The 27,952-nt window shown below is 31.6% G+C and overlaps 1 protein-coding gene across 3 annotated transcripts; it reads right to left on the minus strand.

Annotated features, from left to right (window-relative positions):
* Positions 1 to 127: 127 nt before the first annotated feature.
* LOC124367641 (putative inorganic phosphate cotransporter) lies at positions 128 to 27,927 on the minus strand. 3 transcript variants are annotated; one of them, XM_046824622.1, is made up of 9 exons: positions 27,849 to 27,927; positions 17,209 to 17,336; positions 16,830 to 17,060; positions 13,983 to 14,070; positions 13,199 to 13,422; positions 10,770 to 10,919; positions 8,177 to 8,309; positions 4,540 to 4,778; positions 128 to 2,703 (listed from the first exon to the last, which is right to left on the minus strand). In XM_046824622.1, exons 1-9 carry the CDS (start codon positions 27,913 to 27,915, stop codon positions 2,545 to 2,547), a joined length of 1,419 nt encoding a protein of 472 aa, XP_046680578.1. In that variant the 5' UTR covers positions 27,916 to 27,927; the 3' UTR covers positions 128 to 2,544. The 3 variants fall into 3 exon arrangements, with proteins under 3 accessions (XP_046680578.1, XP_046680577.1, XP_046680579.1); XM_046824621.1 differs by lacking the exon at positions 27,849 to 27,927 and adding an exon at positions 21,328 to 21,447; XM_046824623.1 differs by lacking the exon at positions 27,849 to 27,927 and adding an exon at positions 21,328 to 21,349 and having other exon boundaries at positions 2,306 to 2,703; positions 17,196 to 17,336.
* Positions 27,928 to 27,952: the final 25 nt, after the last annotated feature.

The following is a 27,952-nucleotide window of genomic DNA, read 5'->3' on the forward strand; positions in this document are numbered from 1 at the left end:
ATATATTTCCAACAGACATACTTCTCCATGTTATATTCAAGATTCATATAATTATAAACCTAAACAAGAATTTCTACAAGGACTTCTAGGAAGGATTCAATAAAGGAGGTGAATAAAACTAGGCCAATAACATTGTTATCATTTCAATATTTTTAAAAGGATAGTATAACGAACCCCATTGGTTTATCTAATCTGCAACTCTGGTGCCTATCTTATTTTATTTATTTATTTATTCCAACGGTACACACCATTTTTTAAAATAAAGGTGCACGAGAGATGGAAATGTTTAGATAGAACATATGTATAAATCAATAGTATATTAGACAAGTAATATAAATAAATACATAAGTATCAAACCACCAAAAATTACGATTACAAACTGTTATAACAGTAACAAACAATAGCAGTAGGAAATCGTATAGAATTGTAAATTAACACATTAATAAACAATTTTATTAATAATACTTTAGTAATAAAACAATAATATAAGATAAGATGTATACACAATAATAAAAAACAGAAAAAATTACCTAGCAAGCAACTTGTTAGATTTTAATCTACTTTAATGGATCAGATGCTGTATGGCAGCAATCACCATCTTATCATCAGCAGTCATTCATTGACAGGTACGATCTTTTTAAACGATCCGAAATGGGTTTTAAAAGACTCTTATAGGATTGCAGAAGTCTTGTATGTAATACACTTTCTTATTGCGATGCTTTATTCAAAGAATTTAGAAATTGTTGTTATAGTCTCTATGAGGGAAGTTTAGTTTACATACATAAATAATAACGTAATACATAAACATACATAAATTACTGGAATAATAATTGGCAAGTATAAACATGGCTTAATGTATTGCATAGAATATACATTCAAATCAGATCATTTAAAACAAAGAGAAGTATTAAACATAACGTAGGTCCAACGAAATGGTATGATTCTGAGTTTTGATTCTGATATCCGACTCCATAAGTGAGGCTATAATATAGTAAGCCTACATGGAGCTACAGCAGTATACACAAGCTTAAAGCCGGATTAAAATAATTCATAGTACAAATATGGTAAACATTTTAAATAGGAGGGGAGTAGTACAATGTATTAATAAAATAAAAAATACTGAAGCACTAAAAGATTTTTATACTCAAGGGTTTGTGCATTTATAAAATTCCTGGATACATCGGTTGGATACACAATACACATAAAATAATGTACTTACAGGCAAGCTAACTTTGAAACCTTCATAGATTTCAGGACACACATCAGTTGATGAGCTGTAAAATCTGGCAGGCTAAACGTCATAGAAACTTTACTTACTTAAGAAACGCTATTTAATTTTAAATAAAGAAGTAAGCAGGCTTTATGTAGTAACACGTGAAATTAATTTTAAAATGTTAAATCCATAGTGGCCAACTTGCAAGGTACGAGTATTCCATACCAAGGTTTCGCTGAGGTTGCTTGCAAAGTTTCACCTCTATTTCAATCTCGAGATGCGATGCGGAAAGATAGATAGACGTATGCATTTTTAAGGAATCAAATATGGCACACATATAAAATTACAATTTGAATGTTCACAAACATTTTTCTCATATAAATGATCCATTGTGATCAATACCTAAATCGATGTTGAAATACACCTAGAATTTTCTCTTCTACTTCATATAGTACGTCAGAGATTATTATCAGTTACCGATTGTAGTCTAAATGCTAACTCTGATAGGTATATAAAACTTAAAAGGAAAGAGTCACCACGTGGCGCTTTGAGAAAGAACTAATTTATTGAAAGCAACATCATTCCTCATTGCCTCGTCCTCTCAAATTAAATGATACGCAATCTCAATTTTGTCTAAAAGGGGTATCTTTTTGATCCAACAAATCATATTAAAACTCGTTCAAAATATATTTCCTTCATTCATATATTCCCGAAGACAATGCCAATCAAAACCGCAGGATTAAATTAGGATATTCTAATGAAAGACATAAATGTACATTTTAATCCAGTTTGGAGACTGTAATGTGCATTCTTTAAAACTAATTAGAGAATTTAAAGAAGTTTTACTATTCTAAACGTATAATGCCCTCTTCCAAATAGTCCTTCATTTCAGGACATTCAGTGTTTTTCTCAAATGTGTATGCAAGTTATGTAAGATCAGGTATGAAAATCACATAAAAATCAAGTATATATATACAAATAAAGATACAACGTATAATTTAACTACTATTACATATCAAAAATACAAATTAGAAACTAAAGCAAAGGCAACTTTAATTGGTTCATTCCATGTCATTAATAATCATCAAGATATTTGTTTGTAAACAAACTTTAATTCTCATACAAAATATAAAAGGTAATAAGCCTGGGCGGTTAATAGATACATTTAATCTCTGATTAAATTATCACTCAGTAAAGTAGTTCTAATCCGGCGTTTATCTGTGCTTCTATGTAACAAACACTTAACTCTTTGTGTTTGCAAAGCTCATTGTCTGCTAAACTGTAAACAAAGCAATACAATGTCATTGAATGATTTAACTCGTTTAACTCCATTATACAACATGCTCGTCTCGTTTCACATGACTGTCCTCTTCTGATGGTTTGTTCCAAGGCTGGATGTCGGTGGACCCAAACAGTATGAAAATCGTGTTTCCAATGAAGAAAGCACCGGCGGAAATGTAAAAGGCAACCAGCCACTCATATCGACTTGTCTAGAACAAAAAATAATAATTAAAATGCTCTGTCTTATATTTATATTTGCATAATTACCAATTTAAAAGTCATATGTTTAGTAGATGTCACACAATAGAAAATGCAAGTATATAGGCCATGTTAAGTTATAGGACATCTCTGTATGGGAGTCTGAAACCTTGCAGAAATTAGTGAGTCCTTTTGAGAAAATATTAAATTCTCGTGATTTATACCACCAACCTAAAAAAGAGAAAGAAGATTTAAATATAAACCAGAAAATAAATGTTATCTTTGTGCCTAAGGTTGCAGTTATTTAATATTTTTTAAATGTACGTATTCTAGGTTTTTAAACAAAAAAGACCGCTGATCCAGCAACATGATTGGCATACATGACACAGATGCAACATCCAAAGCAGGTTTTGTATAAGCTATGATTCTGGTTGTTAATTTTGATTGTTGTTATAATATGTTGCAGCTGACCGAATATATTGAAAAGTTAATGTACAGTAATGAGTGCAAAAATTTGTCAGACGTGCTTATCGCACATGACAAAACATAATATGATATTTGATATATGATATTGATATAAGGATATTTGAAGTAAAAATAAATAACACTCTGAATGTGAATAGATCTAATTTTCCAGCTGATGTAGAGATATGTGCCTTCAGATTTCCTAATGTTTATTCTCTCGATAAAGCATGTTATGCATTATATTGTAGAAGTGAAGGTAAACTCACCATGTATAGAAAGTTATTTAAGCGAATGTTTAATATATTTGAAGTTATTAAACACCTTCATTAGAGGTGCATTGCAAATGGAAAAGAAAAAGAAAGAATTAGATTGGAAGGCGCACATATAAATGCTAAATACTTAATATAAATGTTTAATATTTAATAATAATATATATTATATATATATATATATATATAAAATATAATAATATTATTATTAATATTATAGTAATACGATATTAATTAATTAAAAATAATAATGATTAAATAATTTAAAAAATTGGCATTTTTATTCAACAATGAATTCACCATTGTCAGTAAAAAATGGTTAAAAGCCATTAACCCGTTTGAATCATTGCCTTCCTTTTTTTTGAAAATTGTAGTACAAACGCCTCAATTCCGAAATTGAAAGCACTCATAATTATCCCTCTGAATAATGTATAAGGACGTCGAAATTTTAAGTCGAAGAATGATGCGTGCAAAATTCCATTTCCTACTGTTTTCTATATTTAGAAATGACAACACTAGCACCTGTAGAGAAGCCTTAGACATCTTAAGTGTTCAGCAAGAATAATGACATAACATCACTGTACCTTACATGTTTAGGAGCCAATTTATGTGAATGCAAATTTTCAGCTTTTTAGGTTGTATCAGTAGATGAGACAGGTTAGAATAACCTGGTTCTAAATAAATGTAGAACCTAATATGATAATAATTTAATGAAAATAAAAACAAGATTTAATTATTTTATTGATCCAACTAGCATTCAAATCCAATTAAATCTGCATTACTTGGAAAACGTATACGTTCCTTCAGAAGTGTAAGTTGCTACTGGTATAACCAATTATGGCATTACACATGGAAGAAATTCACGATACGCCTGGTAAGAAGATCAAACTACTGAAACTAGTTTGTGTCGCTTAAACATTTGAAGCATTTCATTATATTGTAATTATCCTGTAGCTACCAAGAACCACAATTTTTTATTCCGATTCATAAACAATAACGAATAATTTACGAATATAATAACGAATTGTTATAATATGAATGTATTAGTGAGCTATAACTGTTTTATTTTTAAACTGATTAAAAGCAGTTTAGACTTAAAGAAAATATGGTCACCTCATCGGAGACGATAAATCCAGTTACTGTCGGGGCCAGGATGGAGGTGATGTTAGCGAAACCGTTGGTGATGCCCATGAGAAGTCCGGCAAAGTTGGGTGCAAGGTCCAGGTGGTTGGTGAGGTATCCGGTGAATATCCCAGCGTTGAGTGCTATGGCTGTAGTCAACAAGATGACGGCACCAGAGACACTAGTCACAAGGGGGAGAGCTAGCAGAGCAGCAGCTCCTCCGTAATGAGCTGAAAATCAGGTTTTTGAAACAAAAGTAATGTAATCATTTCTTATATTTTATATATAATGCAAAAACCGTTTTAAAATTCGTAAAGAAATAAGCTGTAGAATAATTTGTCGTAATTTCTGCACTTTGAAATGTATGGCTATCATAAGAAGTATCTTGAAACATTATACTAACAATACATTAGATTGCAATCAAATATAGGATGTATTACATTACGCATACTTTGAGTCACTACACAATAAATAAGGATGCAGGAACTAAATCTTTGTGTTCAATGTCTTGTTAATATTTTCTTTCGTTCACTTAAGACATGAAGCTGAGGGAACCCCTTGCTGCACTGGTCCTAAAATTACCTTTGCGCTGGAGTGATGGGATTTCCAGGATCGGTAATTTAGTGACAAGGTCCTGTCGACACCCCATGAGGAGGAAAAGTGGGGTCCATATCTCATCATATCACCTTAGAAGGGGAGGGCTATCATTATTCCATTCTCTTCTAGTCAGAGTGGATAGAGAAACGTACAAGCCTTGTCTATAGATTAGTAAAACAAGAACACTAATCTATAAACATGATAGATTAGTGGTGTGTTAGTGTTGTGTGCCTTTAATACTAGAGACCTTCACCCACACCAACAGTTATCCTTCGCTGTGGACTAGGCCTTTTTTCAACCTTTTTAACCCAATATTTAAATATTTGTGGTTTGTGATGTGCCACTTGTGGATATGCATGGTGTTGCCCAAATGTAAGTGGCACATCGGCTTTTGTGGCTTTGTAGGTAAAAGCCAGCCAGAAGTGAACTCCTCTAGGACAGGCAATCGATTAGAATGTGTGTAATATTTAGAACATCGCTCCTAATATGATTTCACTCTAATATCAATTTCTGTTACCTATGTTAAGACGTACTTTATATATAATTCCAGTGACGAAACGTATACGTACATAACTGGCTACACACAGACAGCTAAGTGCAGAGATCACTATTCTCTGATTGGTCTGATTGAATAGCGCTATGTTGCGAGTGGCCAATGTCCCAGCCCCTCTCAATTTGTATTGTTGCGGATACAATCTCCTGCATCGTCGCTTAGATTTCTCTCTCGTGCTCAACTTAGTAATGGATATTTAGTTCGGTCTCTTTATAGAGGTGTTTGTCGTTTGTCCCCTTCACTTTCACAACGGTTCACGTTTTCTTAGAACTTACCGTACCGCAAAACCCTTTTTATTATATTTACTCGTGTGGTGGAAGACTGATTTAGCTCCGTTGTCATAAGAATTCATGCTCGTTTAAATCCAAAATTCGTATACTGTGTGTCGTTTACTCTGCCGGACTGGTGTAGTGACTATACTCATCACTCTAAGTATTTTTCAAGATCTTCAGGACTAAAACAGGCAGCTTGTAGTTAAGGATAACCAAAGACCGATGATGTTGAGTTAAAAATAAAACTCCACCCCCGCAACCGATCTGATTCACATTAAAAATATTAGTGATCTTGAAGTTTTAAGAAAATAGTCATACTTACGTCTAATTGGATAGCAAGATGTATTTAGAATACAATCATTTTTTTAATCATTAGGTCAGTTCTATACCTCTGAAAAAAAAACATTTTTTGTATTTTAAATGGGAACCATAGCCTTTAACTTCGGCAAACAAATCATGCTTAGGATCTCAAGTTTATGTCATTATTTACCAGAGACGAAAGCTAAACTCATGACAAGTTTGATCACTAACATTGCCAGGGTAACCATTAGAGAAAAACTCTAGAGGTTATTTAGTTTTTCTTTCTAAATGCGAGCACATACGAGGTGATTTACACTCTTGTGCAACTAGAGGCAGGGACGACTACCGAACTGGGAAACAGGACGGTAGCTCACGAGCGTTTACTTTCTCAGGCAGTAGTTTGTTTTGTCAATAACTTGCCGAACTTGATAAAAAGTGTATACTGAGGACATTTAACACCCGTCTAAAAACAACACTGACCACACACGTGTCCTAAATAATAGTGGAGTTTATGGCACAGAATAAAGAGTATTTTAATTGGTTGACTGACCGGGGAAGAGGTGAATAAATTTGAATAAATGAGAGAGAGTGAATGAAAAAGTGGTTTGAAAAATTATTTTGATACTAGAACAAATAATGTATTATTGTTATTATTATAGGGAAGTAGCCCATGAGGACGGTCATAAAGTTTAAAAGAGAATCGGTATTGCCTTAAAAATATATAACTTTATTTGAGTCGGGTTAATATTTCTGTAGATTGTCGGGTCATGTATAAAACACCGGATAATTTATGATACTGGAACAGTTCGGTATGGGTGGAATTCCAGTTGTGTCCGAGATATTTACGGAAGAGTACGCAGCGGTAACATGCGCTCGGTATTATGTCAATATCTGACCTCCAATTCATTAAACTGACCAACACAGGCAGTTTACCATAAAATATTCCTCAATATTATTCCTTTACCATATTACGATTCACAGTGGATTAACTCTCTTTTACTTATCATATCGGGTTTACCTCGTCCTTCATTAGTACCGATACAAGGACACAGTAGGCAGTCCAATCAGTATTATGCTGCAGCCAATGAGCCTAGTCAACAAAGGGTGTATGTTGGAAGTAACACCCTAAGAACTAAGGTGTTCTCCGACGATAGTATAAAAAACAGGTAGTTTATTCGTATAAAAAGATAAAACAAGTTTATCTATTACTTATGGAGTTACGGTTGATTTCCTAAATGTTTTCACATTGAATGTCACAGGATACTGTGAATAAGGTCATTCAAGGGAAGAATGTACGACTTTTAGTCAATGACATACACAGGCTAGCAACAGCAATAACATTAATCGTGTAGACTAATCGGTAAATTTAAGTAAGGGACAATTTCACAAGTGACTTATTTATGTAACGTGAAAATCGATGTGTGAAGCAATGACAAGTTTCAAAACTTATGAATGCTAAGATTTTAAAACCACGTTTTTAAAATGTTTACAGTTATTGAGATTTTGTATTTATTTTATATTTAAGATTTTTTGTAAGTTTTCGTTGTGGTCGAATTGGGAAACATGTCAAGGCGGAGAATTCAATATAGTTGTTAACCAGCTACGTATAGGTATTATTATTATTCTGATCAGTATGGCACCTGTCAAAACACGCATTTATCAGTTATTTTCATTGTGTTCTTTACTATTATTTGGATTTTTTATTTATCGTTTTCCACTTTTCCTAAAATACAATAAAGTTTTTAATATTTGGGTCACAGTTGCTTGATACTTTGCTTTAAAAAGTTCTAAGTTTATTAATGAATCGTACTACCAAATAATCTAGAAAGTTTCTTTGAATCAGTTTCAGGATTAAAAAACTATAACACGAGAAATCACATAAAAATGTTTAAAATTTCTAATTTACCTATTGAGTTCCACATTTTTCTAGACACATTGAGGGAAAGAAGACGTTTTGCATTGATGTAGTCCGCTATCCACGAAAATACCGCAGTCAGCACACACATGATCAAGTAAGGAAGAGCTGTCACCAGTCCGTTCTGCAATAAACAAATTTATTATTTTATACATTTTATTGATAAATTCAATAACATTTCATTATTATAATTACATTTTATAATTAATATTTAATCTCCTCAGAAGGGTCCACTAATGTATTTTCAGCGTATACCTTCCGGTTGAACCTCTACTGGACCCAACAAAGCCGATGTGTCACTGACATCTAGGCATCCCCATGGTTGTCCAGGAACAGCACATCACTGACGCAAATATTAGGGAAAAATTTTGGACTTCATAGGTCTTGTCTACTGAGTAGGGGGATTGTTGGAGTCAAAGGAGCTCTTTTAGTGTTATATGGTATTGCTATATTAAAAATGAGGGAGAACTTTCTTCTATTTGCTATAACCAAAACATACTGCAACAGAGCTACTCTCCTCTTCGTCCAATGTGGCATTAATGAAGTATAGACCTCTATTCCTTCGCATGGGATCTTAACAGGGGGCGGCCCCTACCACCAATCTTGCCCATTCTGAGAAATCTATCACCCCGGAAACAAGGCTAAAATACTAAGTGCAGTAGGGTCTTCAGCTTACTGTCCTAAGGGAGTAAAAAGGTGGACTATTCCTGCTCTTTATAATGTTTAACATGATCTTAAAAGAACTCATTAAACTTGTAATTTGCATATAGTTTTGTGTTGTGAGTTTTAAATTTGAAATTTTATTGACGCAGCCATTCCAACTCTTCTGGTATTAGATGAAGAGGAAGTTATCAAGGCATTAAGGTGTCTGATCAATAAAATATGAAATTTACGTTCATAACTGCATTTGAATATCCCTGGCTTAGACGAAAGAAAGGTGGATTTCATAGGTGGCAGTCGTTTTGAAATGTCGCATTATATTTAATAATCCATAACGTACATACATGTTTTAATTATGGTAGTTATAGGTACTGGGGACCATGTTCGGAGAAAATACAAAACATGTTTCTACAAGTTCAGTCAAGAGAGTGAATTCAATAGGCAGATTTCTATGAAATCTAGTCAAAACCAATAAATTTATATGCATAAAAAGCAATAAATTCAGTTCGTTGACTAACACATCTTGAGGATGAAGGTTTCTACCTTCATTGACTCCAAGATCAAGACAATGTACCTTAGTAATATTGTCTTTATAATTGTCTCTAAAAATATTTGTATTCGTTAAAGTATACCCTAGATAAAGGCTAAAAAAGAAAATTTAACATGAATTCAGGCGAAGGAGGGGCTTTAAAAAATCCGATTTATTGCTTTACAACATAAATACTCTTGTATTGCAAATATATTAATTTTTTAAACATTGTTTCAAAGCCAGTAAAAAACCTCAAAGAATTAAAAATGGCTTTTTATGTGCAGTAAAAAATACACAATGGACATTTTTATATTTTTGACAAAAATATTAATTTTCGATTAATTTAAATTATATTAGGAGTATGGTTAATATATTTTAACTCACATATTGAATGAATATCATATGGACAAGATTTGAGTTCTTTAGCTTTAAGAGTCAAGCTGTAAAACGCTTTTAAAAACACGGAAAAAGTATTTTACTGAAATCGTAAGAACTTCAGACGTTTTCTTATAATAAAAAGTAAGACAATTAACATAATGTGTTTAGTCTTTGATGTTTTAAATTTTCACATATTTTAACAGTTAAAACAAGACAGCGTTATAGGTAACACCTTTTTTTTAATCACTTTTCTACAATTTTAAACTTTTCATTTTCAATTGGTATGTCTTGTACTTTCTTACACTCATCTTTTGCCTTTGCTTCTCATAATTTTATCTGATGACCTGCCCGGAGATACTTTTAAGGTTTAAATACAAGTGATTGAGCTTTATTGCCAAAATTATATTGTTGAATAGTCTCATAAGCAGCAAACTCAACCAACCATTACGAGTCCTTTTTTAATTTAGGGAATTTACACATAGGATAATGTAGGCTTTTATGTGCATTTTGGGGTTTCCCTTACTGGCACATTTTAAACCATTCCATATTTTTTCTATATTAAATGGTTATACAGATATTATGGATATATTATTTGCTTTGTTGTAAATAGACACATGTAGGAGAAAAATCAGTACAGTGCGCTTATGAATTCATTCTAAAATCATATTTGTGGCAAATGATAATGCAAAATTCGTTTCGTTCGTTCGGCCTTCGGGCTTAATGCTTGTTTCCAAATAGCAATGGGAATAAATATAGTACATATTTTTCAAAAGTTAGATTTTTTGGTAAATTATCCCCTTAAAATTGACCTTATTTACTAATAATAATAAATAAAAGCAATACTAATAAAGTATTGCAATAATAAAAACAGTGTATCACGTCAGTATTAACTAATACATAATTAATTGATATAATTTAATCAAAAACAAGAACTCTGAGCAGCTCGCTTATATTATATATAGCTTTAAATAAAAATATTTAAATGTTTTTATGTGTGAAGATGGTTAGAAAACTAACACTTTTTATGTTGAAGTTGAGGACGTGACTGAAGTAGTTGGGCAGCTCCGTGAGTAGCATCCAGTAGCCCCAGTTCTGGCCGAGATGTGTGAGAAGAAGTGCCCACAAGGGCACGGAGGTCAAAACTGACTTCCATGGAGTTGCCAGTTTCTAAAAAAACACAAATAGGTTGTAAACCACATTTTTTATATCGGTATAGTGTTATTGACTTGCAATGAATTTTTAGATATTTTAAATAAAGTGGGAACTCCTATCAATCTTATAATTCATTATCCACCAACGAATTGAAGTTATAAAACCCCAAATAAAAGTTATTAACTTACCATTATTCATGAATTATATCGTAACTAATCCTGTAAACATTTTTCTTGTCATTGTCAAATTAGAAATTATCATAATACTTAATCGAAAAAATTTGGACAAGTGATAGTAGCAAATAGTTCACTACAGTAGTAAAGGCTTTTAATTCTAAATTAAAGATGAATTGAAATCGTTTTATTAGTTTACTCTTTATTATAATAAGAACAACAAGCTAATTTAAACTTCTATACGGCACTTCATCTAAGTACTGAATAATACAAACCCCCCCCTCCTACCACCATAAGAGCGTGTGTGTGTTTTACTCTATTTTACTCATCTTACACTATGAAGTACAAACGAGCTTATTCTGAAATTCTCAGTTGGACATATGATTTAAATTCATCGTCATCCTGTGGTATTCTGTAAAAATTTCAAATAATAAAAAAATGCATGATAGCATGGAGGTTAAGAAGACCACAGGAATGGTATTCTGTGTAAAAGGAAGAGAGTTGCCTTTTCTCGGATGAATGGTGGGTGAGCTTCTACAGAATCACTCCAAACAAGAGACCTCATTACCAAATGACCATTGCTGAGATGGCAACAAGCCCAATTTCTGTTTGTAGATCATAGTATGTTCTGTTATGGATATCTTCTGACCTTGAACTTTTATTAAAAACATTATTTTATTGTTGGTATGCACCATGTTATTTTGCTATAACCAAATCTCCGGCTGTAAAGCATTTAATGGCGCACAGCTAATTTTTCTGAACATTTCGTTGGAAAAAGTTTGAACAATCCTACACTACATGGTCATACTAAACGAGAGTGAACAACTGGTATAAACAAAACAATTAATTTGGACTATAAGTTATTGCACATATAACTTTATTTTTCTAAAAAATTTAAACATGAAGTCAGTTAATATATTTAATATTTATTGAAAATGGCGAGGCTATTTAAGTTCTATTTTGATCTTCTAATGGTATAAAATAATTCAACGTTATATACGAAATCTTACAATTAAAACTAAAAATATTAGTCCGTGTAAGATATTTAAATTAAATAATTTTGAATGGTGTGGAAAATTACCCTAAAATGACAATAAGACTAACGCAGGAAATCAGAACATCAAAATAAAGAGAGACTGTTGGTGAAATGTGTATTGTGGAATGTCCTTTAGAAATCATTCAACATTATGTTTGTGTTTAACCTAATGTCACCTATTTCCCACTGTCTATTAAATTGTAACTTGTAATCTTGAGGCCCAATCTGTTGAGATAATTCGGGATACTACGAAATGTACAATTGGGAGGGACACAGACACTGAAAAACTGATATGAAGTTTGAAAGAGAAGTCAAATATTCCTGTGTTTAATCTGTTGACAAGTCCATTGAACAAACGGCAAATATACGCCATCTTCATATCCCTATTCCCTGTTGTATATCATCTCACAAAGGGAATACCTATTTGTAAAATATATTTGTTCTATATTCTAATAAAATGTAAGCTTAAAGATATTTTGTATAGATCAAATAATATTATAGACTAAAAATAAATTATTTTTACTAATATTTAACTGAAAAATAATACTTCCTTACATACCACAACTTTTAAAATACATTTAAAGGATATTTTGAGAATATTGAATCCTATTATATGTGTGTAAAACATAAGAATATACTAGTAATGAAAAAAAAAAACAAATAAATATAACATTTGATAAATATTGTACTAATAAGGTTATAAAACGTAATGTATTTAGTTGTATGTTACTAATTGACTGTTCGGAATAAATGCAAGATTATTAAAACAGTTTTTAAAAATTGTATACTTATTTTGTTTCTCATATTGGAGGTACTTTATTCATATGAAACATAAAACATATTCTGTTTTTTTATTGTTATGGGATATATAAATCATAGCGCGAGTAGTATGACGTGTTTATAATTGCATTTCTTTTGACAAAAGAAACGAAAATGGACAGCGATTGTTCTACAATACTTAATTTAGTCACGGACACGATTGATACGTAACAGGCTGCTGCGCTTTGCGAGATATAATATTTTAAAGTATGTATTTCATGGAAAACTCGAAATACAATAACGAAACATTATGGATTGGTACGTACGTGATTTTGTGCAGACGTATTGACAAGAGCGGAATTGATGTAGTGGCGTTCACTATCACTGATGGAAGGGTGGGTGTCCGGAGAGTTGGCGCCTACAAACAGCCAGACCACAGACCACAATACACCGCACAGTCCGGTACAGTAGAAGATACTGGGCCACCCCCACGGACTGGCGGCCAGGTACCCAGCTATGGGCATTGTCAGTACGGTACCGAATTGTGTTCCTGAAATTTTAAGCACATCTCTGTCTGATAATCCACGGAAAGAATTCTTTAAATTTATGTTTCTAGATTTAATCTTTATGCCACCTAATTGTCATTTTTATACTAATTACAATTGGATTCATCCGTTGTTTAATCAAATAGAATTTTCCAATTCAATACCATCAGATTTTTATATTTGTTTCACTTGCCTAGGTTCCTATTTGGATTTCCAATTGGTGCATCGTTGCTATCATAGTTATTAGCTATATTGGGTATGTCTATATACTTGCGATTTCACTATTGTAAGCCCGTCAGTATAATATAACCTATTCATAAAAGCTATATATTAATAACTTTAGAACCTCTGTGTGCTATCAATCGCTATTCAAAAAACAACACCTTGAGATAAAAGCAAAACAAATCGTAAGTATAAGTTTAAATTGTAGTTATATTTTTATTTGTGTGGTAGTATAGTCTAATAATTCATATGATCTGCATGAAATGTTTTAAAGAAATTTTAACACGTAAATATGAGTAAATATGAATGTATGTAGTTTAACATTAGAACAGGAAATACTTACCTACAAACACGAATGAAAATATCCTACTTCTCTCTAATGGAGGAGCCCATTTAGCCAAAAATGCATTTATTGAGGGATAGAAAAACCCCTGTAACATACTTGTTTTATTAGTCATTACATATTGTAAATTCCATATAAGTGCTGGCTTGAAAGTAAAAACTATATCGAAGAACGTGATTACAGTTACAATCATTAATAATCTGTTTAGTATCGAACGTATTTTTATACATTTCGGGTAGTTTTATGGAACCACAAGATATTTAAACTATTGGTTGAGTTTATCACTCGTTTGTTGGAGAACTTAATTTTCGAGGGGATTTTTATTAGACTTTTCAAAGTTTGTTATAAAGCATTTTACCCTCCTTCAATACGTTTGTCAAGGGCAACACAAAAAACTTTTAAATTACATTAAAAACGAAAAATAAAATTGAAAACGAAACTCAATGTTTCCTGCTCTATTATTTGTTACTTCAAAAAGAAATGTTGTGATCTAAAAATATTGCTTTTTCATTTACTGAGCTTTAGCAAAGTCTATCACTCGTGGGGCTGGAAAATATAATTTCTGTCTGTGTGTTTTTTCTGTCCGCACGATATCTCAAACAGAAACAGACCTATTGACTAGAAATGCCACACATGTGATTTGAATGAGAATTAGTAACTTGATATTGGTTTTATGGATTATGGATAACCATGATATAGATAACCACGAAAAACAGCAAAAAATGAATTTTTAAACAAGAAGAGTACAAATATTTGAGATTTCAACTTAACTGTTATTTATAGAGTAACAGATAAATAATGGAAAAGAAATTCAATAATAAAACTCTGTATCAAGGTTTTGTCTTCAGCACAATCTTACGGTGAAAACCCCTTTCGAGCTTAACAGATCTTTTATTGTCAAACAATATGTTATTAAACCTAATTTAATACAAAAATATCTAAATGCGTGATGGGGCAAGAAATCTAAAAAGATTTTATCTACAGACATTAAATTTTGCCCGAATCTTTTAGTTTTACATAGAAAAGAATGAGCTATTATGGTGTATGTTAACCATGGAATTTGACTCAGGGTCATTGTAGCATATTACTTTAATAGACTGACACAATTCCTTCTTTTGTCTGCTGGCGATGTAAACATTTATTTTGTGTTTGATTTCTGTCTATCTGACCGCATAACATCTCGAGCATTAAATGAGCTATAGATTGGAAATTTAGCATGCAACCACAGCGAAACCTGTTACGTGACATGTAAAGGGACGTACTGCTTCATTTATTAGAGTTATGAGGATTTAAATCGTTTTATGATGACTTAGGATCTTCATTGCTAGAAAAATTCTAAATCGAGCATTGCCACCAGAAAAAATTCTATAAAACTTTCTTTACATTTAATTGTCTATTAACTTAGTTATAAATGACTGTTCTTGTATTACCGTACACAAATATAGACAAAATACTTTTCACATCTAATGTAAAGTAAATAGCCATAAAATTCCAACGTTAAGGCCAACGTATGCTACTTCTGTATTCTACTACAGTAAGAAAGTACAGTAGTTTAAATAAAGTGACATGTTGAGTACATACTAAAAAATTAAATTCTGGTGATCGCATAGAACCCATAGTTAAAATTACTCTTATATGAACAAATTTTAATAAATTGTATTTACACGAATGATATAGGCTATATTGAAATAAAATATGATTGGATTCAGTTTGTTTAAACATTTATTTACTCTACATTTTCTCACTGCCGTATTAGTGACCCATACGAAAAATGTAAAAAATATTCACTAACATTCAGCCAATTCCCACGGATTGACACGTACCGTCATCGACCTCAGTATTTTCTAATATATAAATGAAACTTCATGCAAAACTGTATCTATCCATTGATTCGTTTTTCGAATCGTTTTTCGTTTTTCGATGTCTGTTTGTCCGGCACGACAAACAGACAGAAATTAAATTTTTCGGCCGCACGAGTGATAGGCTTTGCTAAAACTCAGTATATGAAAAGCAATATTTTTAGATCACAACATTTCTCTTTGAAGTAACAAATAATAGAGCAGGAAACATTGAGTTTCGTTTTCAATTTTCTTTTTCGTTTTTAATGTCATTTAAAAGTGTTTGTGTTGCCCTTTACAAACGTATTGAAGAAGGGTAAAATTCTTTATAACAAACTTTGAAAAGTCTAATAAAAATCCCCTCGAAAATTAAGTTCTCCAAGTTAGTCAAATGAAGTCTGAATAACAACAACCACCATATAACAAAATGCCTATTAAGATTAGTTATTGGCTTAAGTTACACCTAGGGCATTTGTGGGAATCTGGTAAAATACAATATATTTTTATTTAATAAAATTGATCTTAGCTTAAAATTATTCTTATTTAACTTTATCACCCCTTGGGCTACATCGTAATAGGTCACAAAATTATGAGGTTTATATCAAGTCTTCACGATAGATTCAAGGTTTAAATCGATGATATCGATTGACAATAATATTCGATTATCAGCTTCCCAATATTGTATAAAAAAGCTTTCCATAAAGCATTTATTTCCCATTTTATCTCGATTTTGATCGCATCCCTTATACAGGTATCAATGTAACGTAAAATCATGTGCAAAACATCCTCAATATTACCTTGTCATTATTTGTTTCATGTGTGAATTTTTTTTTGGTCATTGACTTGGTAATATATCATACGTATAACACATGAGTACGTAGAAAGTGATTAACGCATAAGTATTAAGTCAACCAAGTATAGTTTACGATCAATTCAATCAATCACGATACATCATGTATACTATATCATCTAACATATTTATACTTACTTTCTGTATTAATGAACTTGCCTGAGAAAGGCCCTGGATGACCCTAGTCATGAAGAAAACCGTCCAGCTGAGGTTCTGAGCGATGATGGGGCTGAGCATAGTGAAAACTGAGCAGATCAACATGGCACCAAAAAGGAGATATTTGGCTCCAAACTTGCGAGCCATTTCTCCAGCTGGAACTTGAAGGATCAAGTAGCCCCAGAAGAAGGAGCTAAGGATGATGCCTTTTGTAGAGCTGTCCCAAGGGAGCTCCTAGAGGAGTAGGGAAATCGCTGAAGAATTAGCTTAACATTCTTATTCAATCTTGAATAATTTTCAAAAATTAAATATTTAGTGTTCTAAAATGTGTATTAAATAAACAAATACTCTAGATTGACAATTATGTACCTGAATAAATTACCGTGAAGGCCGGGTTTGAAGAGTTGTCCGTCATGGCAACAATGCCCACCGATAGGTTGACCCGCATTGAATATGCCAACACAAGGCAAATGAATGTCATGAAAGCTTGGCAGTGCCGGACACCCAGACCTGTTTGGAAGTTCCAGAATGGTAATGAACCTTTTCAGAGCCATATAACTACGAATTAGATACCTATTCGAACAACATTGTGTTCGGCAAAGCTCGCATTTTAATAAAAACAACCTGTATAAGCCCAAAGGGTCAGTATCGACCCTTTACTACTACTACCGTATTTTAAAGTATCAGTTTATCTCTTCCATATTCTGGGGATATATGGGATTATGCTAAAATTAATGCACCAATTTGGATTTTAAATATACGTTATTAACTATGACGTAGTGTTCAGATGTATTAGTGTGCTTGAAAATAGATAGTCTTTGACTTTTCTGAAAATCAGATGACAGTGGTGCCAAGGGACACTTGTTTGATCCCACCAAAAATAATAGTTTAATTGTAAAATATATTGAATATCTGTGTTAAAAAGTTATATTTTTCAATAAGACAAAACTACTTGACTATTGAAATTTTACCTGGTCAAAAAACTTTGAACAACATTATTTTGGACAGACTTACTTTATCAGCATAATTAATTAGCTGATAGGTTTTTAATGCATTGATTCGTCCAATATTTCCAATCATATATACCATTATTCTGTTTAGGTACCACAGCTATTCTTAGGTAATTCAAAAAATAATCCGCTATTACTGGAAAAGTTATGTTATTTCAAAAATTGTATATTAATTTTCTTATACGTTTAAAACTTTTATCCTAAGGAATAGTGAGTATAAGATTTAGTCATTGATAACTGGATATGTTTTATGGACGCAATAAAGTAATTTGATAAAGTTTCCAAAACACTAGATAAAGGTAATGATATTTACAGTACTCGATATTGCAACTCTTGACCTTTAAAATCGATAATTGTGTTTGTTACAAGTATCATAAATATTAATTATCTTGAAGATTTTACGTCAAACAAATGTATCAACTGTAGGAACTCTTATCCAACCCACTATCATTCATTGTAAGTTACCAATGTGATAGAAATGTAAACACTTTAAAAGCACTGTAACATTTACTTTAATTCTAGCTTTGTTTTTTTCTGGTCGTTTAAGTCTTGTATTCTGTTGACTAACATATCCCCTTTAGTCCGGTAAAATAATTATGTAACCTCGGAATGAAAGATAATAAGCTAAAAATTGTCATACGTCTTTATTTTTATGGTATAAAACTCAAAAGTCTCATATAATCACGTGTACGCGACTTAAGATATTTAAATATAAGATATGTTATATTAAATAATAATGATAATAATAATAATAATAGTATTAAGTAATAATAATAATAGTAAGTGAATAATTAACAATATAACTAATTTATTGTATTCTACTGGCTGACCTCGCATTATCGTATATACAGGTAAGCGGTCCCCTACTCTTTGCGGTGTATCTCAAAAAGGGTTGAACGTACATAAAATTACTTCTGACAAAATTTGAAGAGAATTTTCCCTTCTACAATTTCTCTAACTACCTTCAAAGTCATTTAGCGTAAGGGAAACGAGATATTTGCAAAAACCTGATTTTCGTGACCTTTGATCTTAAATATCTTAAGTCGCGTACACGTGATTATATTAGATTTTTGAGTTAAGTTTTATACCATCAAAATAAAGACGTATGCAAATGTTTAGCTTATTATCTTTCATTTCGAGGTTACATCCTTATTTTGCCTTATTTTACTGAGTTACTTTGGTGACCTTTAAGGCACATGTAATATGTACTTTTTCATGCTTGAATTCATACTTCTTTAACGTTTTAATTGCTTTCAAAAAATCCCTTCCGGTTCACTCGAAAAATGAAGATTTCTCACGTGAGGTTTTTATTTAGAAACATCAAAATGAAGATTTATTATTTGTTTGGAGTGTAAATCTGTACAACAGTGATGACATGATGGCTCTAATAGTTGGTGTGTTAATATACTCGTAAGTCATATAAATATATGTAACTGTTTTTATAGAAAAAAGTTACAAAATGTATAACAAAACCACGTAAATATAAACTTTGTTCATACAAAAATAGTTCAAAAACGATTTTCTATTTCGATATTTGATACGTAATAACATAGATATACCCATGTCGTTCCTATAACTTTGAGCAGCTGTCATCTTGAAAACTTTCTAGATATCAAGGCGTAAGAATTACAATTATTTTACATGATCTTTGAATTAAAAAATTGTGTTATGAATTGCTTTATGATGATCTTAATCTAATAACTAAAACTAAAATATAACTATGCATTTTCTAAACTTTGTACGGTACCTTCCTAACATATAACTTAATAAAATAAGTATAGAATGATCTGCCGAAATGTTTTCTTTTGTACATATGGCAATGGCAATCATCTTGAAAATTTTCATTGGCAGAGACAAGGTATTTATTTATTTGCATAATTGTCACAGACGCTTTACGAGCACAATGCTTTGACAGAGACTCGTCAATTGTTACAAATGTTATACTAAACTAAGTAAACTACACAACAAACTTGTACAATACACAACAAATTGTACAATGATTTTTTTTCTTATAGCGTTATAACCTTAGAGTCCTGACGGAGGAGCCAAGTACTCAGATACACTGTAGAAACAGTGAGAAAGTAGATAGTCTTTTGAAAGTACTTTGTATCTTGGAAGCGATTTTTCTTTCTTTATTGAAAGTGGCATATGATTGTAAATTTTAATACAAGTATAAAGCGGTGATCTTTCCAGAAAGCTTGTATTGTGAATAGGAGCAGTTGAGAATTTCTTGTGAAATGAGAGTGGTGGTGATTTTTATTAAAAAAACATTTCTTGGTTCGCTTTGACGTAAAGAAGACTTGGAAGATTGAAAAGAGAAGGTCGAGGAAATTATGGCAGTTGTGTTCATAAACTTGTGTTATATTTTATAAGTTCATATTTTGTACGGTACATTCATATATAAATTATTAATTTTGGGATTATATTAGTTTTGTGTTACATGAGCCATGGCTGGCAAAATGCACAAATATCTCATAATCGTCATGGGTCTTATTACAATAACGAAATTTGTACAAACTCTACGAAATAATACTTACATTTTATAGAAGAGAAACAAAATAATTTCTTAAGTTTAACCTTTGTAAGTGTTGATTTTGAATATATAACTTACAACCATATTGTATACGGAGTTTTTGGCTTTGTTTAAACACGATTTGAAAAGGTTTTTATACTTGTTAGGTTTACCTGATAACGTTTTGTTTCTACAATACCAGTTTCTTAAACGTCGTAACCAGTTGTTAAACGTTACGATTTCACGGAGTACTTAGTAATACATGCGTTGTACTGAAGTCACGTAAATAAATTTTGGAATTAACTAAAAACGTTAAACATTCCTCAATTCAATGGATTACATAAAACATTACCTATACATTAGATAGCAATCAGTTACAATCAATAAGTAACCCAAATAAAAACAAAATTTATAAATAGTTATCTCACTTGTTCTCTTACCTTCGAATACTAATTGAATACTTAACTGTATGTATAAAAATACACAAAGCGCGTATGCTTTTATTAATTTTATGGTATGTCATAGCTTTATAGATATAATATAACTAGTATTAGTTTATTATTATTAGAATGGTTCACTGAGTATACTGAACTATAAGTATTATTATACTTACGTGTTATAAACGTAAACAATTCCTAATTAGTGTATTGAAATACTAGGGTTGATACTTATCAACAATTAATTGGTAATTAATTATAAAACTGTTGGTTAATAGTCATAAATGAGGTTGGTACGGTTCGGTCAGATTGTATATTGTAAGTAGAAACAGAAAAATAATGGAAAATGCGAACAATAAATTATTCAAAAAGTATTATTCTTGAACAAAACGAGATTGGTCAAAACATTTTGTGATACACATGGCCTAAGATAAAGTTATGTGTGAAATAAATAACGTTTAAATATTTAGTGTTTAAATTGTGACATTTCTATAAATAAAACATAATAAAAATAAACTAATATTTAATAAATAAACACACACCTGGCGGTCTCTCAGGTTGTTTAACTTCCAAAACGCTAGTACATGATAGTTGTGTTGAGTCGTCCATGTTACATCTGACAATGTGTCAAAACATGCACTCCCTCCTCTGATAAACCCAGAGTTATCTGTCTGGTTCACCGATCATCGAGCAAAACAGGTCAAATTACTTCTCAAGTGTTTTAATTTGTGTTCTGAGATAATTTGTGTTGTTTGTTTCTTTAAACCATCGATATAATGCCAGCAATTTGGCGTTTAAAAGCTGTCCACTTACGCGTTTAGTATATACGGTCAGGGCTTTTCCATACTATACTGAATGTAAATTGTCAAGATACCCTGAAAATAAATTATATCGATTGTTTTTTTTCGATACTTTTACTATTGTATCATACAATTTACTCTCAATCGAAATAAAAGAGAGTAAAGCTATAGTATAATGTCAGCCACCAATCTAATAAAGCAGGTGATAAAGTCCATAAAAACTATGTTTAAAGCGCGATCTCGTGGCAATACCTAGTAGCAACCATTGATTGTCTGATAAATAGATTAATAAAACAAATAAATCACCTTAGTTCGATGTAGTTAACCAAAGAACTATGACAGAGTTATCAACTCCAGCAAAAATACTGCAATTTAAGAAGGATAATTTTATCTGAGTACTAGAGTTTAGTCTCCTACACTAGCTGTGATGGGATTCGAAAAGATAGTGAAGCTTTCCATCTTCAACTGAATACACTGCAACATAGTGACAGCTAAAACCTGCTGTCTATGTTTGTCTGAAGAGTAGAACATCGAAACAGCTTCTACTCCTTTGCTCAACGAAATATTTCCCATGGGAGCCAAAGTTACACAACAAGTGGGTGGTACCCACTATGTCTAAAGTAATAAGAAGATAACTTTATCTAGTTTACTTATAAGCCTTATTTTGCAAAATGGTTTTGAATTTCTCCAAAAAATATTCTTTCTAACTGTTCATTTAAATACAAAAAATTAAACTAGTCCGAAATTGTTTAAGTAGTCCGACTTTTTAAGTTAAAACAGTCTTTAATTTAATAGTGACATATTAATGTATTCCAAGGAAAATTATATTTTATGCAAACCATAACTGAAAACCATTGAGAGCTGCTTATTTTGATGTCGCTTTTTAATTTAACTTTGGAGGGAAGGTTAGGTTATGTTTTTTGTTTCATTATTTATCTAGAATACATTTAAAAATTTAGACATAATGTAGCTATGGTAGGAAGGGATGATTCAATAGAATTTTGAGTTTAGCTCCAGTTCACTTTTCTTTTATTGCATCGTCTAGTATGTGACGTCTTAGGCTTCCTTCTTACCATAGTTACGGTATGTGTAGAAAACTCGGCTATCACATCGTAGTGCACTCAGTTATGTATCTGATGACACAATGAGACTACCACTTCACCTATTTATACGTTTCTCTGATGTCGAAACGATGTAAATGTTTCGTCTTGAACTTCTTCGTCGTAGAATTTTTTTTGGATCTCTTAAGACTAACATGATTCCAGACTCCAGCAGTCAAGTCTGAGATAGCGTCAGATACCAGCCGCTGCAATAAAAGGAAGGTGAACTGGATCTAATTACAAAATTCAATACAATTTTAGGTCCCAATACTGTGGAGCCAAAATGTTGTTTTGGCAAATTAAAGAAATTATCTAAACGTCTTAGTTTTGGCCTGCACATAACTAAACACAATTGAATTCTGTGACAGTTTTTTACCCACCTATAACATCAAATGTTTTATCAACCAAAACCCACTATCAGATGATATCTAATTAATTAAATAATGTTAATCTATTTTATAACTATTTTCAAGATATACGATAATAAAAATATACATTAAGTTTCAGATTGCACAATATAATAAGCTATATATGCAAGTATTAACATTATAGCCTAAACCAAGAACAAAGGTATTTGTCACTTTTGACCACGGTTATTTAAAATTAAATAATTTTACTAGAAAAAAACCTATGAAACTATTATTTTACCATTCATCAACCTTTATTGTCGACAGGCCAGTTTGAAACAGTTAATGTCAACTTTGGACTCTGAGACATAATGTGAAGAATAATTTTTGCATAACATGGACAATGTCAAGTTTAAAAAACCTTCCATTACAACTTTGAGGCTCTGTCTGTCTCTATACACGGGCTGAAGAATTACTTTTATCTTTAAAATTGTTACATTATCGCCAAACAACAAAAGTTTCAGAGCAGTCGCAAGGTTCAATTTAAGTTTAACTTATCTGCCATAAAAAACCTAAACTGGGTACAGAAAGAAATATGTGTTGTCTCATACACCCTGTCACACCATAACTCTCACATTGATCCATATAATCAAATAATCTATCATATAAGTAAATGTGATAGGGGTAGATTTCATTATTCTTGGATTTAATTATGGCTTTTGGACCATCCGTTCATATTTGTTTTTAATCGAGCCTTAATCCATAGTGAACCAACCAGTAAATTCACTGTACCGATAAGTATCAATAAAATAGTTTCCGTATCAAAATCCGTTATACTGTGTAATAATTGCTTAAAATATATATTTTTTGTATCGAAGTGCCTTGTCCCTTGAGTTCCATTGGATCGTATAATGATCTTAAATTTATAATTGAGAAATGAAGACTGTATTTTGTACAGACAAACTGTCAAACTGTACAAACCGTTGTGTTGTTTGCTGCATATTAGGTGTAAGGAATATAAAAGGCAAAGCGCAGCGTCTGATACGCATAACTACAGATAAACTGAAATAAAGATAAACACTGAAGTTGTACCGCGATATATATGACCAATTATACTAACCGATTTCAATTAATCATAAACTTTATGGGCAATTCAAATCCGGTCGTAAAAGATACGAATAAATACCTGTGAAGTCTTTAAATATCGTATAGCGACAAAACAAAACCTAAATTTATAAAATCTAGATTATGGCCAATATTCACTCTAGAATAAAAAAGCGTTTAAATGGTTAAGTTTCTAATACGTATAATTTCTAATAGGAAATTCTAAAGCTTAAGCGTAACAGTTACAATAATAACGTAGCCCTAACAAATGGCTTTTCTGATTATAGAGACGATAATATCTTTTCGAGATTTTTCGTTGGGCCTCTCATATAAGCACAGAGAAAACAAAAATACAAGAAATGTTCTAGGCTGTTTTTATTTCAGAACATTTTGAGCAACGGCAAGAACTACTGCAATGTGATTTTTTTATATTTTAAATTTAAAAAATTGTATAAAGCATTGCAAGGATAATTATTAGGTAGATTTGATAAAAATCTGCCAATTGTAATCACCCTCATGACGGTTTTTGGAGCAGTTTTGTACATGATAACTTCCGTATTTCTTAACATTTTTATATTGTATAGATGAGCTCTTTATCCTCATTCACTAATAAAATGCTTCATGATATGACCATCCACATTTGAACAAAACGTTTATCCCAAACATAGATCATATCGATACATGTTTTACATATATTACGTCATTATACACAACTTTTATTCTGTGTTTTTTTTGTATCTCAAGGTTTCAAGATGGCGGTCATTTAATTTCAGGAATAGGAATGGTTTTTATATATATCTAAAACATACTCGACTTCGGTTCACTGAGGGGTGGGTGTAAACAATTCGGGGATATGAGATAAATTATGTGATAAATTGAAGTTGGATATGGGGTTTTCCAAGGAGTAGAAAGTAGACTATATATATATATATATATATATATATATATATATATATATATATAAATATTTACTTACTTTCTGGATCAAGGTGTTACTTACTTACAAAGTGTTGACTTGGGTGTTTTGTGGCGTAAAAGTTAGAGATATGGCAAACAGTAACTGGACCTTTTTGTATGAAATTTGAAACGATTTTGCCATTGGATTTGAGTTGTGACCTCTGGTTTACCCAGTACAGAGCTTGGAAGAAATGACCGGGTTAGTCATTATGAAGTTTTTTTTTAATGATTTAAATGAAGAAATTGCTAGCTTTCAGGCGTTTTTTAGTGGTAACAGGTTTTAAGTTAGCTAAATGTTTTCAGTAAACTAGCAAGTGGGCTTGACTTTGTATACTCTCAGGAAGGCAGTGCTACAGCGAGTTTAAAGGTAAACGTGTTTTGATTATCCGAATAATACTTAACAAAATACTGTAACCTTTACAGCTGAATAAATTTATCGGTGTTTTATTTGACTCTGAAGATATTTTCAGAGACTTTGAGGTTACCGAGGGTTAAAAGAATAGGGGATTCTCTCCTTGAAGGATTTTAATGAAGAGAATAAGTAGACCAGAGGGATTGGTTGATCAAAGAGTTGAGTTTACTGGATGATTAACTTAACCGGGGGTATAATCCTTTACCAGAGGTATACATCTGCCGGAAATAAAATTTTAACAGAAGTCGACCAAATATCTTTATTGGATATTATATAGTTAAGAAGGAACCTTATCGGATCAATATGTTCCTATTTTCTATCAATATCTCATCGATCACATTTCACGACAGGGTTAAATGCATAGTATGATGAACTAAATTACGTGAATGCCTGGTATACCATTTTCCTTGCTCAAATTTTGGTGTATACGGCATTATTACATGGAAACAGAATATGTTTTAAGGTGATTAAACATAAACGACTATTTAGTAAAATGAATTCAAAAGCACCAATAAAATGAAATTACAAGATAAATTTCCTCTTTATAGCTTAAAATTCTCACTAAGGCAGTATTTGCATGTAGTTTGGACGAGTTAGTAAGCCCATATTAACCAATAACGCATTTCAAGATGTGATTATTGGGATCCCGACAAAAGGTGTACATTAAATATTTAAAAAGATATTACGATTGACACAATACATTTTTAAAGTAATTCCAAGCAACATTTATGCCAACTTATTTTTCAATTACTTATATTCAATCCGGTGGCCGTTTAATATTATACAAATATAAAATTAAACCATTATAAAAGAATATGTTTACAAACATAACTTCGAATTAATTGTAACTACAGTAAACTAAGTCCATGCTTTTTACAAAGAAACGTTTATATATTTGAAAAAATCTTTATCTAGTAAGGTTTCAGGTTTATAGACTTTCTAAATGTTTGAAAGGTTACGATTATATTGATATTGAGAATTAGTGTACCAGTAGTTTGAGAATAAAATATCTTAACCTAAACTAATAATGCTACAGTCTCAAGTGGAATCCACCTTTCTTCTGTTTGAGTCAGAAGGGATATTGTTAAGAAAATGTGGGAGAATGTCCTAGATAAATGAACCAGTCTCCCATTCAAGGGAAACGTAACCGAAAATTCTAGATCCCAGACAGTAACAAATGAGATCATATGTGTATGGCGCCGTTGGAGAGAGAGCGCTCAGTGGGTTAGGACAGTTCTTTGATCCGGCCATCCCCGCCCTTCTTTGCAGTGAGGGTGGAGTGGCGTAACAATATTTTTTTTAATTTAAGCACTTATAAAATTGTAAATCACTTATATAGCCCGGGTACATAGCTAGATAGCAATCTTATGTGAACGTGGCTTATGCTATACGTAATTAGATGCAAATCAGTAACACAAGTAAAAACCAAATTAATAAGGTCTCTTTCATATTAACAGTTTTATATATTTATAAATATTAATAGGATATCCATCCAATTTAAAACATGTGCGAGTGAAATTATTGGACAAATTTAACGTGGACATCCGATAACTACTATTCATAGATTATTATTTAACAATAACAATACAATAAAAATGAACAAATACTAGTTAAATAGCTGAGCTTTAGCGAAAACTATCACTTGAGGAGCTTGAAAAATTTCTGTCTGTAAGACTCTCTATTTATCTGAGAACAAACTAACGTGTAGACCTGAAACTTTACAAAAATTTTAATTTCTATAGAAGCATAATCGAGTTAAATGATTGTGTATGTAAGTTCATGGAATTTGGCTTTACGTTGCGAACATTTTACACTGGTCTTCTGGATAACGAGATGATGGCAACGAAGCAATCGCAGAGTAAATAAATGCGTGAACAAACTGAGTAATATCGTATGACATATTAACATGTAACATAGAAACACGTGTAGCCTAAGCATAAAATTGAAATGAACTATAACTTGAAATATGACATCCAACTTCAGCTAAGCCCGTTTAAGCAGCACGTAGTGTGGTGTACTCATATCTTGTTGTAAAATTATTTAAATTGTTAGTGATAATAATATGAAAATAAATGTTGTATGTATACAAATGATTTTGAATTTAATACTGCTGATTGTGTTTTTTTAGACTCTCATAGATGAGATAAACTTTCTATTCAGTATGAAGTCAGGAAAAGCAACTAAACGTGAAATATTATTTTGGATAATATTTCATTAAATAATATATTAATCTAAGAATTGCTTTTTCTATTTGGTTTGTTAGAAGCTAAGTGTGTAAAATACTTTTTTACCTATGATATATTTAATAAGCAAATAGCAAAGAAAAAACATTTTATAAAATACCTGATGGTCTTTTAGGCTCTTTAACTACCAAGTCAGCTGTAGATGAGTGTTGCGTTGAGCTGCTCATGTTACTACTGACATTGCGTCACAACAAGGACTCCTTC

The sequence above is a fragment of the Homalodisca vitripennis genome, chromosome 8 (genome assembly GCF_021130785.1).
Source record: "Homalodisca vitripennis isolate AUS2020 chromosome 8, UT_GWSS_2.1, whole genome shotgun sequence".
Taxonomy (NCBI): Eukaryota; Metazoa; Arthropoda; class Insecta; order Hemiptera; family Cicadellidae; genus Homalodisca; species Homalodisca vitripennis.

Coding starts and splice junctions, on each gene's coding strand:
- LOC124367641 (XM_046824622.1), bottom strand. CDS start 27,915: ATGAGCAGCTCAACGCAACACTCATCTACAGCTGACTTGGTAGTTAAA. Junction 8,310..10,769: donor TCAACTTCAACATAAAAAGT/GTTAGTTTTCTA, acceptor TGTTTATTGCAG/AACGGACTGGTGACAGCTCT. Junction 4,779..8,176: donor AAAAATGTGGAACTCAATAG/GTAAATTAGAAA, acceptor CCTGATTTTCAG/CTCATTACGGAGGAGCTGCT.